The 14,780-nt window shown below is 38.9% G+C and overlaps 1 protein-coding gene across 1 annotated transcript in view; it reads left to right on the top strand.

Moving 5' to 3' along the window:
• Positions 1-754: 754 nt before the first annotated feature.
• Positions 755-14,780, top strand: part of ST6GALNAC3 (ST6 N-acetylgalactosaminide alpha-2,6-sialyltransferase 3) — a 250,560-nt gene continuing 236,534 nt past the window's right edge. Inside the window, exon 1 of the mRNA XM_082053319.1 lies at positions 755-818. Within this exon, the coding sequence (XP_081909445.1) occupies positions 801-818 (18 nt within the window). The 5' untranslated portion in view covers positions 755-800. The remainder of the gene's footprint in view (positions 819-14,780) is intronic.

The raw sequence follows: 14,780 nt of genomic DNA, 5'->3' as shown, positions 1-14,780 counted from the left end.
TAGCAGCTAAAGCTTCATGATACATTTATGTGTTATTGGAAGCATAATTCACATGCAGAACGTTATTAAAACCTTACCAGTTTCCAGTTTAAATCTTTGGACAGTGATTTAACTCCCTTCTCATTCTTTACGTGACATTTTTGTAATAATTAAACATGAACGTGTCCTTACAGTTTGTACCCAGTAGTCCTGTGGTGAGCAGGAAAATCAGCAATAGTCCTGTTGGTGTCAGATGCTGTAATAAGGTCGTGTCCATGAATTAGATCTTCCTATCCAGAATTGCTTTGAATAGATCAAACAAATAGTGCTCTTAAGTCACGGAAATACAGTACGTTACGGGCTATGCTATGAATGCTAATAATGTAGTTTTTTTTCTCACAGATATTAAAAGTTCCTCATTTTGTATTATGGCACTCCGCGACATGCAATTGTCTTCTGCCGCTAAATCTAAGCGGTTCTATTACTAGCATGAGAAAAGTCTTGAATTACTAGAGATTGCATTTTGATGTGTAAAATCTCTATATTGCTATTTCCCTGTGGTTGTTTTATGCTTGTTTCTATTACAGATCATGAGGATGTTGAATGGAATTTTTTTAGCTAAGCTACTGACTAGTATATAATTTATGAAATCTGGTTATACAAGCAAAGTTAGTTGATAACAAGTTTAGGAGTAAACTTCTGTACTTAGAATTATTGAATACTGCACTATCTGATTTTTATTATTATTTTTTTTAATCTGTTGCGGTGTTGATACAGGGGCCTGTCAGATGTGACACACAACCTATGAGAGGCCTTCTGGGATGGCAGCTGGAGGCCAGGTAGGCACCAAGAGCATCTTAAATTGCACCACATACCAATGATTTAAGCCTGTAACGTTCCAAGTGTAACTGTAGCACGTTTTTACTAAATTGTTTATTGCAATCTTTTTGTTTATTGCAATCTTTTTGCAAGACTGTAGAGCTGTAGTAAGTGAATATGTATATGAATCGCACCTTGCATCTACTCCTCTCAAGTCACTAGGCTATATCAATTTTCTGCAGGTACATAATTTTATTTTTATTTTCTTTTTCCAAATTAATAATAACCCCCTGGGGGATTTGCCCAGACTTTCAGTTGGGAGTTGGAAGTTAGTCCAGGTCTTCAAAGATTCTGGCGGCTACTTTGCTTATTGAAAGGTCTGTGATTCCTTATAATCAAATATCAGCTTAGAGGGGATATAATGTGTGTTGCAGTTGATGTTAGTTATTAAAATAAAGACATAAGTAAAGCTTCTTAAGATTATTCCAGTAGCTAATGTTTCACAAAAGTGAGGCAATACAGATAACATCTCCAGGTAAAAGCTGGACAGACTTATATCTGATTTATTACATTAAATGGAAGACACTTATGTGCATTAATATAAGAATAACTTGGGTTAAAAATAGCTTTTAAAATTTGTCATTTATCTTGGAAGTTCATACATAATGATCAGCTTGGTCTTTAAGTTGTTCTGTGAAAACATTCCAGGTAAGTTACCTTCCTGTTTATGTTGGATCATTGGGGCACCTCATAATAAAATATTTGACCATAATAAGATTAGGTACTTTCAACTGACACTTTGCAGTACAAAGTAAACTTTTGAAATATATCTTGAATCTTGAGCAATGAGCTTGTATTAAATCGCCAGAATTTCAATGCATAATGCATTAGGGAGAGGGATGTTATCAGAATGAATTTAATAATAAAGAAGGAAGTTTTGAAATAGTTTAGTTCTTATAAGTCTTCTCTCCAGATGAAAAAGACCTTACAATAACCTTAACCATTTTACTTGTGACAGTAGTAAGCTATGGCTATTTTAACATAAAGTCCACACTGAAAATAGAACACATCAGATGATTCAGTCAGGTCAGAATGACAAACTTTCACAAAATATTGTCCCTTTGTCTTCATTAGCCATAATTATTGCTGTCAGCTGAACTTTTGGACAAATATTAAATGTCTTCCCGTTGTTTTCAAAATAAGGGGTAAAAATTACTCAGTGTACAAACAATTCTAAGTTCATGTTAGAGATGAAATATTACTTTTGACAGATTGCTGTGTGGTCTTGTGCACTCTCAGATCTCAAAAAAAGTACAAGGTCAAAAATATTGTGTCTGATGACCTATGTATTTTAATACAAATATTGCCAAAAGAAATGATAATCAGATCTTGACACTTGTCCTGGCAGTGTCATCCAGAGCCTTCATAAAATATAACACATCAGCACCATCAGGCAAAAAGTCATAAGTGTAATGCTTGTTCAGTACTTCTGTGAGGTATAGATCATCTTACAGTGCTAAGTCTGGGCATTAGGACACTCATATGAAAAAGAGGTATTAGCCCCTTGACGACCTTTTCCATGGGTTTCAGGAGATTCTTTTTTTTAAAAAAAAACAAACATAAAATCCCAAGCAAACAAAAACCCAAACAACAAAAACATTTCTGGCCATCAGTGTGACTCAAGAGGCATTTCGCTCTCAACAGAAATTAGAGCTAGAGGGAACCTTGGGCACGAAGACAGCATTTGATATTGCTTTTCCTGCAGGAAGACTCAAGGAGGAAAGAATTCAGCACTGTACCAAATTGTAACAATCCCAGATAAGGTGCTGGGAGCAGGATATCAAACTAAAGTGAAAGCTATGTCAGAAACTGAAGATGAAGAGAGCATGTGACATCTGAAGGACACTGTCTAGTACCAGAGAAACTGAATCATTAGGAATATGTCCAGCTCAAGGCATGTAGAGGAAATAGATTTGGGATAGTTACCAAGTACATTTCCAGATTTGATACACCTATGGGCTTTTGTGATAGTTAAGAGATCTAGTACGGTCAAAAAAACATCTGAAAGAACAGGGGAACTCACAAGACTGGCACCATCCTTCAGCATAGTTAGAAGTACAACAGAGGTAACAGTGCCCAGGAAGGAGGGCCAAGGGCAGCACTGAGGCCAGTTCAGTAGAGCTTGCAGTGCTTTGGTGGGCACAGAAGGGAGATAAGCTCAAATTAGAAAGGAGCTGCTGGCTGTGTTCTCTGCTGCAGAATGAGTTTGTCAGCTCACACTGGGGCATCAGGTGGCCGTGCAGTCTGTTCAGGAGCCACTAGGAAGCATTATGGTGAAGCTCGTGCTGCAGGCAGCCAAATGACTTCAACCCTGTTAGATGCACACCAGTCCAATGAGGTGGTGATAAGGTGCTCCCCAAGAAAGTCACAGCTGGGGGCAGATACATTGCACATGCTGGCCAGACTACAGTCTGGACAACTTTTTGGAACAGAAATCCTACCAACGTGCTTCAGTATATCTTTTTTTGCACTCATGAAGTGCATTTTGTTTGAAGTTTTGTTTGAAGGGAGGGAGGGAAAACAGTATTTCCAGGGCATTTAAGAGGTGGCAAAAGATAGGTGCTACATGGAGGTATACAGAACACATTATATGACGATGATATGTCCACAGGCTGGTTATGTATTAATAGATTTCAGCCCAAACAAGGGGAAAAAGACACAAAAAAACTTGATAAAACTTATCAAAAGGGAAGAGGTAACAACTAGTATAGAGCCTAAATGGGGGAGAGGACGTTGTAAAGGAAATGAGTTTAGATTCTGCAATGTTCCTTTTTCTTCAGAAGGTTCTAGTTTGCTTTTCCAAGTATAGAGCCTTTTCATTTCGTTTACAGAGCACAGTCAGTGGAACGTTATTTGTCTTCACCTCTCAGTTAATAAAGACCTCATCTTGCTCTCGCTGAAATATTTGCTGGAAATGAAGGGAGAATTCTTTGCTCAGCATGCTGACAGCAGAGATAACTGCTTTAGATCTCCTTTCTGTTCCTTTCTCTAGGGTTTGGCTGAGGGTTCTTTGTTTATTTTGGAATTCCAATCAGAGACATGTCTATATTTCAAAGCGAACTAAGTTGTGCTAAAACCCCAAATCAGCATGCTCTCTAGTGAAAGGAAAGCTACGCTTTTTTCTTTTTTACATATTTTCTAACAACTGAGGGGAAAAATGTTGCCTAACAAGAAAATGCTGCTCAGGGAACAGACATTAAAACTCAACTCTTATTTTGGAGGGAAGAGAACTTGATCTGATGTCATTGAACACTCCAAAATAAACAGCTGCTGTTCTGTTCACTTTTTAAAAAGAGTAGGATTGTTTTCTGTCTCTAAAACATGCAGTTTCATTAAAGAGGAGATAATTGATGATAAAAGCAGAGGGAGAATGCACATTTTGGTATTAAATGCTATGTAAATGAAATATTGTCAGAAGAAAACTAGATTGCCTGCTTTAGGTGCATAAACTTTAACAGCAGGCTGGAAGCTGCTGTTATTTTCTATCAAATAAGAGAGGATTTAAAAAAATCAGTTCTACAGCTTATAAGCAGTATGGAGGCTTAATTGTCTCCTTATGCTCCATTCTACAAATATACTAAACATTAACAATCAATTAGCTACCAGCATGCCAGACTGTTCTTTAATATGGAATGTCTGCTGTGTCTTAATTCTTGCCTTGAACAGGTATTTTCCCAGAGCTAACTCATAATATCTCAGTCTCAGCACAATCCCAACAAACCATTTTGATGCTTAGTCCCTTGGCTGCCTCTTGGAGCTCCTATGCCCTTGGGCTCCTTCATAACCTCTCGGGGAATTTACATGCACCGGAACCTGATTCCTGAAGGATGCGGTAAATATTGCATGCAACGCAAGTTCTGTTGACAGAGATAGCCAAGGGAGAGTGGAATTCTTACCTAGCTATTTAAAGGACTTTGTATGGAAATGAGCTACTAGTTAAGCTGCAGGAAATGCCATATTGCATCAGACCATCAAGTTTGATTTCTCGCCCTCAGCAATACCTACTGTTTTATAATCTGGTTATTCAGAGAATGAAGGACTACCCTTCTACAAATATGCCCATCTAAGTCACTCAGAGAGAAGGGATACATGTTCACGAAAGAGGAGTAGATTCCTTGCTGATTTCTTTTGCAAGCTGTAACGTCCTTCCCTGGAAGATGAGATTGCGGTATCCTTGAAACACACGCGTTGACACAGCTACAACAGGTCTAATTATTGCACTTTAAAAAAACAACCAACAAACAAAGCAAAACAAAACAAAAAACGCCCACACATACCAAAAAAACCCAAACCAACCCAACCCCAAAAATTGCTCTGCAGATATTTTGTGTTCAGTTCCTTTAACTACAGTTGGAAGAAATTTTTACCTGATCCATCTTAAATTTACTCATCTTTAGTTTATCAGTTATTTTCCCTGTACATCAGCTGAAGAAAGCATAATTTTATCACATTTCATTTTCAAATGCATCAGTTAATATCCTTTATTTAAGTTGTTTGATGTGACTAATGTTTAGAAAGACATTTGCATTCTCTTGAGTTTGGTCTTCTCTTGGGGCCGTAGCTACTGGACAAGGTGGATCAGCCTCGTATGCACTGCAGCTGGGGGCCTGGAGGCACAGAATAAGCTGCACCGTCTTCAGTCTGGTCAGACATAAACAGGGTTTAGATATTTACTTCTTATATCTTAAGCTAAGCAAGTGTAGTGTCAATGTGGTTTATCAATTTACTGATCAGCTTCACGGCAAAGTGTGAATGCTAAGGCTAAATGACACGTGAACACCCCCTGTAGGTGTCACTAGGAGTTTTGCACAAGTGTTTTCATGCAAATTTATGATCCACAGTAAACACTAATCACAGGCACACTTTAATGGCACCACTATTAAGTTCTCTATTATCCTAGAGAAAGGTGTTCATTCTAAGTATCTTTACTAGTGTTTATTTTCTAATTATTAATTTCCCTTCAATTTCTTACAAGAACATTCAGGACATGTAGGACATATAGTCCCTTTCATCCAAATTTATGTCAAAGCATGTGAGAAGCTATAGATATAAGAATTAGACTATCAGAATATAGTTTTCTCTTGCAGTTTTCACTAACAGCTGTTTAAAAACAGTAACAGCCAGTGAAAATACAGAAATACATGTGGAACTTAGGGCCCACTAAATATAATGTTGATTAAATTCATAACAAGATCTCTTCCTGTTCAGGAAAGCTTGCTCAGCCAGCCTCAGAAAAGAGGAAAAGACACAGATATCCACCCTGGCCTTATTTTCAGTACTCAGATCTCGTGCATTTCATCCTCAAGGTTCAGCAGTGTGTTTATACTAAAGCTTTATTGGATCTGTATTACTGAAAGCCTGTCCTAGAGAGAAGCTCACAACACATTACTGCAGAAATCTAAAAACTTAAATGCAGCTTAATTGTATAAATACAGGTGAGACTCAAGGCATCTACATGCTGCAGCAGGGGTAGCTCAAAATAACATATCCACAAACTGCTCAGTTCTGGTAACAACTGATAACCAACGTTAATGCATGACACAGCAAAGTAATTCTATACATTTATATCCATCCCCTCTCTATAAGGAACTAAAAATATCGTTCTTCAAAAATGTTCTACCGCAGCGTATGAGACTTGACTAGACACTGGCATGCTGAGATAAACTATTTAGTTGGTGCTTTAGCACACTAGCAACTTATCACAGTATTTGGGATTTGGTGACCAGGGAACCATTAAAGATTATCTTTATTGAAGAACTTGAAAATGGAATGTCCTTTCCACTTGCTTTCCTCTAAACCTCTTCGGCTGAACGACGTGTTTGCCTTTTGGAATCTTGTTTTTCTCTGTGTCCAGTCTCCAAGGAGAAGCTTATCTTGGAGCTGTTCTCTCAGGTTAAATACATTGCCTCCATCTATTTCTGCAGTCAGATGAAAGCCTATACTTAGCTAAAGAGATTTGAGGCTGTATGAACTTGTGTTTTTTCTCCCTGTGCAATACATTGCCGGCATGAAGAAGGCAGCCACCATCAGGGAGGCATGGGGCGCTTACTGCTTGAGAGGTCCACAGTGTGGGTCATGCTAAAAAACAACAGGAAAAGGAGTTTCATGTGGATGTCCAGTGATTCTCACAGGTTCTGGGAACATCCCACTTTCCAGATGTGTAGGTTCCAACCTCTCTTATTAAGTGATAAGAAAGGAGAGGACACTCTTATCTTAAAAAAAATCAGAAGAGTTACAAACTAATTCTCTCTCCCAGTTTTATGTTCTGCATCCAACAGAACATGGCACTTTCTTACTGCTGCATAATGCGTATGGTCCAGTTCTCTCAGCCTATCTCTGCATTTCCAGAAGCAGGAAAAACAGCAGCAGCATACAAGTGAGGGCCATGCCTGCTCTTATAAGATCTTGACGATGAGGAATGGTAAAGGAAATGTTAAAAAAGAGGCTAAGTACTGAATCTCTCCAGTCTGCCAGAATAGTCTGAAACATGTTGCTTCATTTTCACATGTTTGTGGAGTTTACTGATCCAGTCCTGAGTGTGCAGTTTGACACAACTGGGAATGTGCTAATTTACAAACTGAAAGTGCTTGTAATTTTTTACTGTTTTTTTATATACACGTATTCAATTCCTCCTTTGTGGTTACCAAAAATACCAAGGTTTATTCACATTTCCTTTTTGGCTGGTAAGGGGAAGGAGTGACGTGTTTTTAGTATTTAATAAATGTTTGGTATTTTAATACTCTATACACTGCATAATGAATATCACTAGGATCATATTGATAGAGCTGTAGCTGTCAGTGGGTGAAGCAATTACTAAGTGAGGGCATAGAGTACTCGAATCAAGACTCTGCAATAAGCTGTCATAGGTACTAAAGAGAATATATGTCATAGTAAAATATAATTTATGATATTTATGCAGATTTGGAAATTACTGAACAGCTGGGTAGTCAAGTTACAGGGCTGTGCATGTGGGTATCTGCTTGTGCTTTATCTTCTGCAGAAGGATTCCTACACCATCCTTTTGCAGAAATGGGTTCTACCTGTTGGAGAACATAATAGGCTTCTCATAGGTACTCCCACCAAGCATCTGTTTAGCAGTCACCCTAAAATCCCAGCTCTGAAATATGCTGCACCATTTATCACTTTTTTCCTCTCCACAAATTCTTCTTACCCCTGGATTCTTAAAGTTCTGAGTTTTATGCCTTTCTGAGGAGCAGGGCACAGAGAAGATTATTTCGTTGGCTTTGACTTGTTTTCCCACAATGCTGGACTCTTACTGACAGTCACAGCCTTCCATCCTTTCATCTCCCACTTAGGCTTTCTGTGCCTCACAATAGTCTTTAAATCAAAGAGCCTGATCTTCTGATGTGCTGACCTCCTACCATTCCACCTGGCTACAGTTGGCACTGTGAGTACTCAGCTCTACTGAAAATTAGCCTCCAAGTGTGTCCCAAGCATGTGTTCTTTGTTAGCACTGGCTCTGCCTCACTTGTGCTGATTTGCTGCTTTAGTAGCTTTGAACTTGGGTCACTGAATCACAATTCATTTCCTGTTGGAGTTTATGATTGTATGGGAAAAGTTTTGTCTGGTGAGAGACAAAGGGAAAGGATATAATGAGTCTGAGTTCCTACTCGTTTTACCTTTCCCTTCCTGTCACCCTCGAAGTTAGGGACCTAAAGGGTAAATTGTTTTACAGAAGAAAAATATTTTGTTTGAAGCTCTGTTTCTATAATGCTATGAGTTGCTCACCACTTGTATTTGTACAAGCTTATTGAATTTTACTTCAGAGGACTAATCAAGGTTGAAATTTGCCTCCTTTGTTTTCCCAAACGTCATTTTCCTAATGGGTCCAGTTGCCCAGATCACCACCACATGCAGCTTGTAACCTAAGGCTGATCAGGACACTTTTCTAAATCATATTGGCTTGAATGTGTAACTGCTTCTATGAACAAAGATGAGTGACAGTCTGCAGTGGACAAGCCTTGTGCATCAAGACCATCCTTGCAGTTGTGTGGTCACCTAGAAAGTTGTGTGAGGCTAAATAAGCTGAAAACCATCTCTAGATCTAAGTTTCCTGAGCCAGATATGCAAGATTCATAGCAAAGTTACCAGCTTGCTCTGAGAAATCTCTTCTTTGCTGTTTAAGATGTTGAACTTCTGCCTCTGATCAGGCTGGTAACTGGAGGTAGCTGATGGCACTGCTTGTTGCTATTTGTTCTTGTTCCTAGAGGCCAGCATATCTCAGAAAGCTGGAAATTCAATGCAGTGACAAGTGCTAAGGGATGAAAGGGATCCTACCAAATGTTCAAAGATTATGCTGATGAAAGCAGAAGGGTACTCAGGAATTATCATTTTACGAGGAATTTTGGAACACTTTGAAATCAGCATGAGGAGCAACGTTAGCTAGTACAGCTGACCAGAACATCCTTCTGGGACACACAGGAGATGCCCCTGAAATTGACTCAGGATAGACTGACTTGCTGGTCTCCAAATAGTTTGTTTTAATATAGCACCAAACCAGGTGTCCAGCAGATTATTTCCTTTGGAGCAGCCTGTACACACAGTGGCAGAATTGGCATGGTAAAAACTGTCCTTCACCTGTGCTTCCAGGTAATCATTAGGCCGACAGTTTGGAACACAAAAGGCAAGAATATGGCAGCGCCTTCCTAAGGTTCTTGTGAGCACGGTCCGCTCATGAGGTGTGCCAGCTAAACCTCTGTCTGCCTGTCTCAGCTGTATTCCTTTGTAATCCAGCACCATCGTCTCTGCAGGAGTTAGTTGTTTTGGCATGCTATGTAACTGCAGTATTTCAGTCCCATAGCACACAGGGTGTAAACTAATGGGATATGACATTCTTTCAATAAGGTGCTACCGAAACTGGAAGACTACAGCAAAATGGCAGTGGGGCAACTGTCTGCAGCTATATAAAAGAGATGGGGGGATGCACAATAGCTGTAATGATCGCCTGCTTAGCATACAATAATATAATTCTTCCTCACAACAACCTCGTCCTATGATGAAAGCAGGTTAAAAGATGTTGCAGATTTTGCTCAGAGAGAGAGATGGCACTGTGGTCCTCTGGCTGTGACTGCCAGGGAAGGAAAGGAGATCCTGATTGGAGAAAGTGACGCAAATGAGCTGTTTGTGCCAAATCCTCAGATTAACTGGAATCAGGAGATGTAAGATTGCACAGAATTAAGGCCTAGAACCACAGAGCTAGTTAGATGTCTGACTGTGGTTGTAGTAAATGAGTTATGTGCCTAAATACCTTTGAAAACCTGGTCCTTAAAATGCTTAAATATCTACAGCTGTTGTAGAATTTGAACATCTCCCATAATTACTAACGAAGTGAACAGGTGGGATGTGACAAATCAATTGGCTTTGGCAAAACAGCTGCAGAGCAAGCTAGCTCTGGCCAAGCTAGTCACAGCTGCCTTCTGATGGCCCAGGAAAGGGTGGGGTGCTTTCTTTATGACTAAATGCTCAATGAGCAGGTTGGCCTCCATGGCCTATACGGCTTTAAACCAGGTGAGAGAGCTGCTTTCTACATGGGCAGCTTTTTACTCCAGGTTTGCACTATGGAGAGCAAATTGAGAGTTTGCCTGATGTCAGAGAAGTGTGGAAGGAGGAGGATGTGCTCATGCAGGTTGGTTCACAACTGGAGCTGTGTTGATGAGCTGCTATTAATAGTCTTTCTGTTTTCAAAGTGTTGTATGTGTGGTGCTGGTTTTCTAATACTAACACATTTTGGAATATCTTCACTTGTGTGGGTTTTGGTGCTTCTAAAGCAGGTGTAGCACTTCATGCTATATGTGTGTTTAGGATAGTGAATGCATGCTGTGTTTGTTCCTGGTTTTGGAATGATTTTTTTGTTTTCTTCATACTCAGTAGAAATCTTTTCTCTTTGTTTTAAATTATTGAACTAATGTGGACCTTGAAATGTTACAAGGATTAGTTAAAATATTTGTACCACGCTTGCTTTGAAGATGTAGAATACCATTTAAGTGCTAAGAATTAAACATAGGCTGTGAAGAAAGTAGTGCTGATTGAATTTTTAGAGACAACATGTTAGATAATGCTGAGTTTGTTGTTTAAAGGTAAAATCATGGAAAACTCTTCTAAACTATGAACCCCAAAGGAAAAACTACTTAATGACTTTATAGACAATAATATGCCTCTGTTTGTTTTATGGATACGTAAAAGTATTTAGGGCTTGATATAAATTAGCAGACTTATACAAAATATTTAAGAGATTGTGATGGGAATCGCAGCCAGGACCCATCATTTGATCTGGGAGTATCTCTTGTGTCACTACTGATGCCAGGAATAATTGATACACTGTAGTGTTTTGGTTGTTTGTGTTTTATGTTTGTTTTGGTTGGTGTTTTAAATTTGATCCATGTATGCAAAACAAAGAGAACAAACAAATAAACCATTTACTATGTGCACTACAGCTCAGAGGACAAGGAAGTACAGATGGGCAGGACTTGAAAAGGTTGTCATTTTTCCTCTGAATGCAATATTCTGCAGAATTCTATAGCATAGATATGAATGGGCTAAAGCATTCTGCAAAATGTATTGTCAAGGCTTCAGAAAAACATACCAATTTAATTCCAGTTTTCTTTTGGGGGAATACAAGTATATATATTTTGGTGTTGTATACTATGCAGTAGGCATAAAACCCATCCTGCAAATTTCCTTTCATTAATAAATAATTATAATGGAAACGTAATAGGGTATGTGCATAAGGATTGAAGTGTTTCTAGTTTACCCTATCAGTCCGCCTGAAAAATAGTATGGATGGCTCTTTTGCAATGAACATTTAAGGTGTTTTCTATGTTAGCTTCTTATGCAAAGGCATTTCAGAAGGTTAAAGACTTTAAGTATGAAATGCCTTCTTCTGACTTCAGTTGCATTTTTCTTGTTTGTTTTCTCCCCTAAGAAAGGAGAGTATTTCAGACTAATCTGAAATGACTTTCTGTGCTTCCCAAGCAAACTGCAAAATCGGTTATTTGCATAGCTTTAGTCCTAACGTGTATCATCTGCTTCTGTATATTCTCAGGAAGACGGTGCTCCTGTGATGTGCCGGCACATTTCCAAACAACCCAACTAATAGCTTTATATCAGTTTGATTCTGTGATTTGCTATTTCAACATAAAGATGGAAGTAAATCTGTTTTCTGTTTCTTTCAGCAAGAAGCTTTGTTTTACATAACAGTATTTTACTATGCTTCATCTGACAGGGAGTAGTCCTTGGAACACATTCTGAGTAGGATGCTGTAAGGGTGTTTTAAAATAAAGGAGAAGTATTTTCTCAATGGGACCAAGGCTTCTAAAGAGAAGGGATGCTGGATTTGGAGTGGTGGAGAGATGTTCTGTGACTACAGAAAGTGCTTGTATGATGTCTTCAAAGACATGGCTTGTGAAGTTCTGAAGCAAGCTAAAGGGATTATTTTGGCTAGGAGGAAGGGGCTCAGTGAGTACAAAGAAAGCACATCAATTCCTGCAGTAATCGCTGTCCCCTTCCACCTTCATTCTAGAGAACAACACAAGTCAATTCAAGGCTGCTCAACCTATCAAAATAGAAGGAAAATATGTAACTGGTATAAAATATTACTGTGAAATTCAGTAGTAGGAGAAAGTGCTAGGATTCAGTCTGAGGCTTTGCTTTCAGGTAAAGGTCCCTTGATTACTGAGGAGCATAAGAGCTACAATAGTTGAAGGCAGTCATCTTTCCAAAGAAATAAATTCTGTCAAATGCTTCCCTATGAGTTTGAGTGTTAAGCTGGAGGGAAGGAATTCTGGAAGTAATTCAATTAGTTATATAAGCATACGTGACTATTTTTTTCTTTTCCTACATGGAGTATGCTGTAAATTGAGTTCATCCAGTATGGCTCAAAGGCTTGTTTGTTCGTTTAGCTTTCATTAGCTTGTACGGGTCAGTCGTGCTTGCTTCAGAACGCAACCACACGTGGAGGGTCTCTGGCAGGCAATGGGAAGACATAGATCACAAATCTGGAAATGCTCAGCAACAAGTCTATTTCTAACCTGTTTCTTAAGAGGACAAGAATTTTCAACTGATGGCAAGTTTCACTCACCAGGGTGTGTCAGGGACAGCAATGGGGGGAAACAGAAATAGTATTCTTCCAAAAAACCTTCCCAGGGAAGATGACAAAAAGATAGTTAGTTCAAAGAACAACAATTCCAGTGAAAGTAATTCACTAGGGATTACCTAGATGGACCTTATGACCTGCTGCCACACCAGAACTGTGGGTGATGGTAGGTATAAAATCCAGATGACACAGTAGATCAAATTAAGTGAATTTTTAAAAATGAAATGGAAAACATATGGAGATAATATGAATGTCTCCTTAGTGTGAGGAGCCAGACTACAGCAACACAAAGTGGGGTGGTACCTCCTTCCGTCTTATCTTGCATCATGTTTGGCTGGTCACAGGCAATAGTATCACCATGTTTTGTATCCCCCAACTCTGCAGAAAAGGCAGTCGTCCTTCAGAAACTGAAGGATCCAATTTGAAGCATGACTGACCACTGAAGGCTTATTCATTGAAGTGCATCCATTTTTCCGTGGTTTATCTCTAATAAGTCTGAGTAATCTAGTGGGCAACATCATCTGTTTCCAACTGCTAGAACAGAAGTGGGAAATTCAGCTATATAAGCCCCTTTCAGTATTTAATTCCAACAAGAAATAGTTATTAATGTGGACTAGCTCTTGGTCCATGTTCAACATTCTACTGGTATTTGCTCTGGGACACCTGATATCTATTTTTTCTTTATTCTGCCTCCTCTCGAGACTGATTTCAAAGTAAGACCAAACAGGCCCAGGTGATCCTGCTCACCTCAGTGTGTCCCAGACAGTTTTTGCTTTATGATCTTTTAGCTATATAACATAACCCGGTTCATACCATTGAATGACTATATTTTTTCAAACAAAAATAAGTTGATCGGGGCACAGGTAATAAAGGAATATAAATGCAATGCAACTGATATAATTATTATAATTCTATAGATTTTTGGAACTGTTTGAAAATATAAAAATTCATAACATTTGGATAAATCAGGCTGAGTTCACATCTGTGCTCTCAGAATGCTGCACTTGGGACTAGTAGAAAGCAAAGGAGAGCAGCAAGATTACAAAGGGCAAGTTAGAAAGCTCTGACTCAGAAAAGTAATTCAATCTTCTCATCTGAAGTGTCTCTGTTTAAGTACAAGCTATGAATTGCACTGTTGTAGTTCTGGATGGTATTGAAGAACTGCAGTGAGCTGCTGCACCCAACCAAACACCATGAAGGGGAAGGGAGGTCAGCGTATCTGCTTGGGTGCCTTTTGAATTTGTCACTTTAAAAGTACATTTATACATTTTCTGAATACTGCTACACGTGTGCTCCTCAGCAAATGTCTTCAGTGGGAATTGGAGGGCTTGATGCTAATAAGTTTATTTTCTGATGTTATTTTATGTTCCATTGCCCTTTGCTGAAATCTTGACTAAAATGTACTACTTCTTTCCATGGCAGTGGTTTGCCTTTGAACACATGAGAAGGTGGCCATGGCTATAGGAATTTGGCTTGGAGCACTCCTTCTAAAAGCACAGCACAACCACATCACAAACAATCTGCCTTGGGGGTCATTAATGCCAGACTCTAGTATTGTTCTTGTGCTCTGTCATTGCTAGAGTGCTGGTTGACCACAAATTCTGTTTCTTATACTTTCAGGAAGGTCTTCTTTCCTACTTCCCAACTCAAATCTGAGTGTTCACTATTTAAGTTCTTACTTCATTAGATAAATAAGGTGCTGAAGTCTGTTAGACAAATACTGTACAATAATCTTGAAGGGTAACGTGAAGAAACAGTAACATTCACAGTCACAGAAAAGAAGCTAATAACTTGAGGAATATACATATGT

This window comes from Streptopelia decaocto (genome assembly GCF_964273445.1).
Source record: "Streptopelia decaocto genome assembly, chromosome: 5".
In the NCBI taxonomy this organism is placed as follows: Eukaryota; Metazoa; Chordata; class Aves; order Columbiformes; family Columbidae; genus Streptopelia; species Streptopelia decaocto.
Note: the sequence above shows the minus strand (reverse complement) of the source record. Positions and strands in the feature narration are given on the sequence as shown.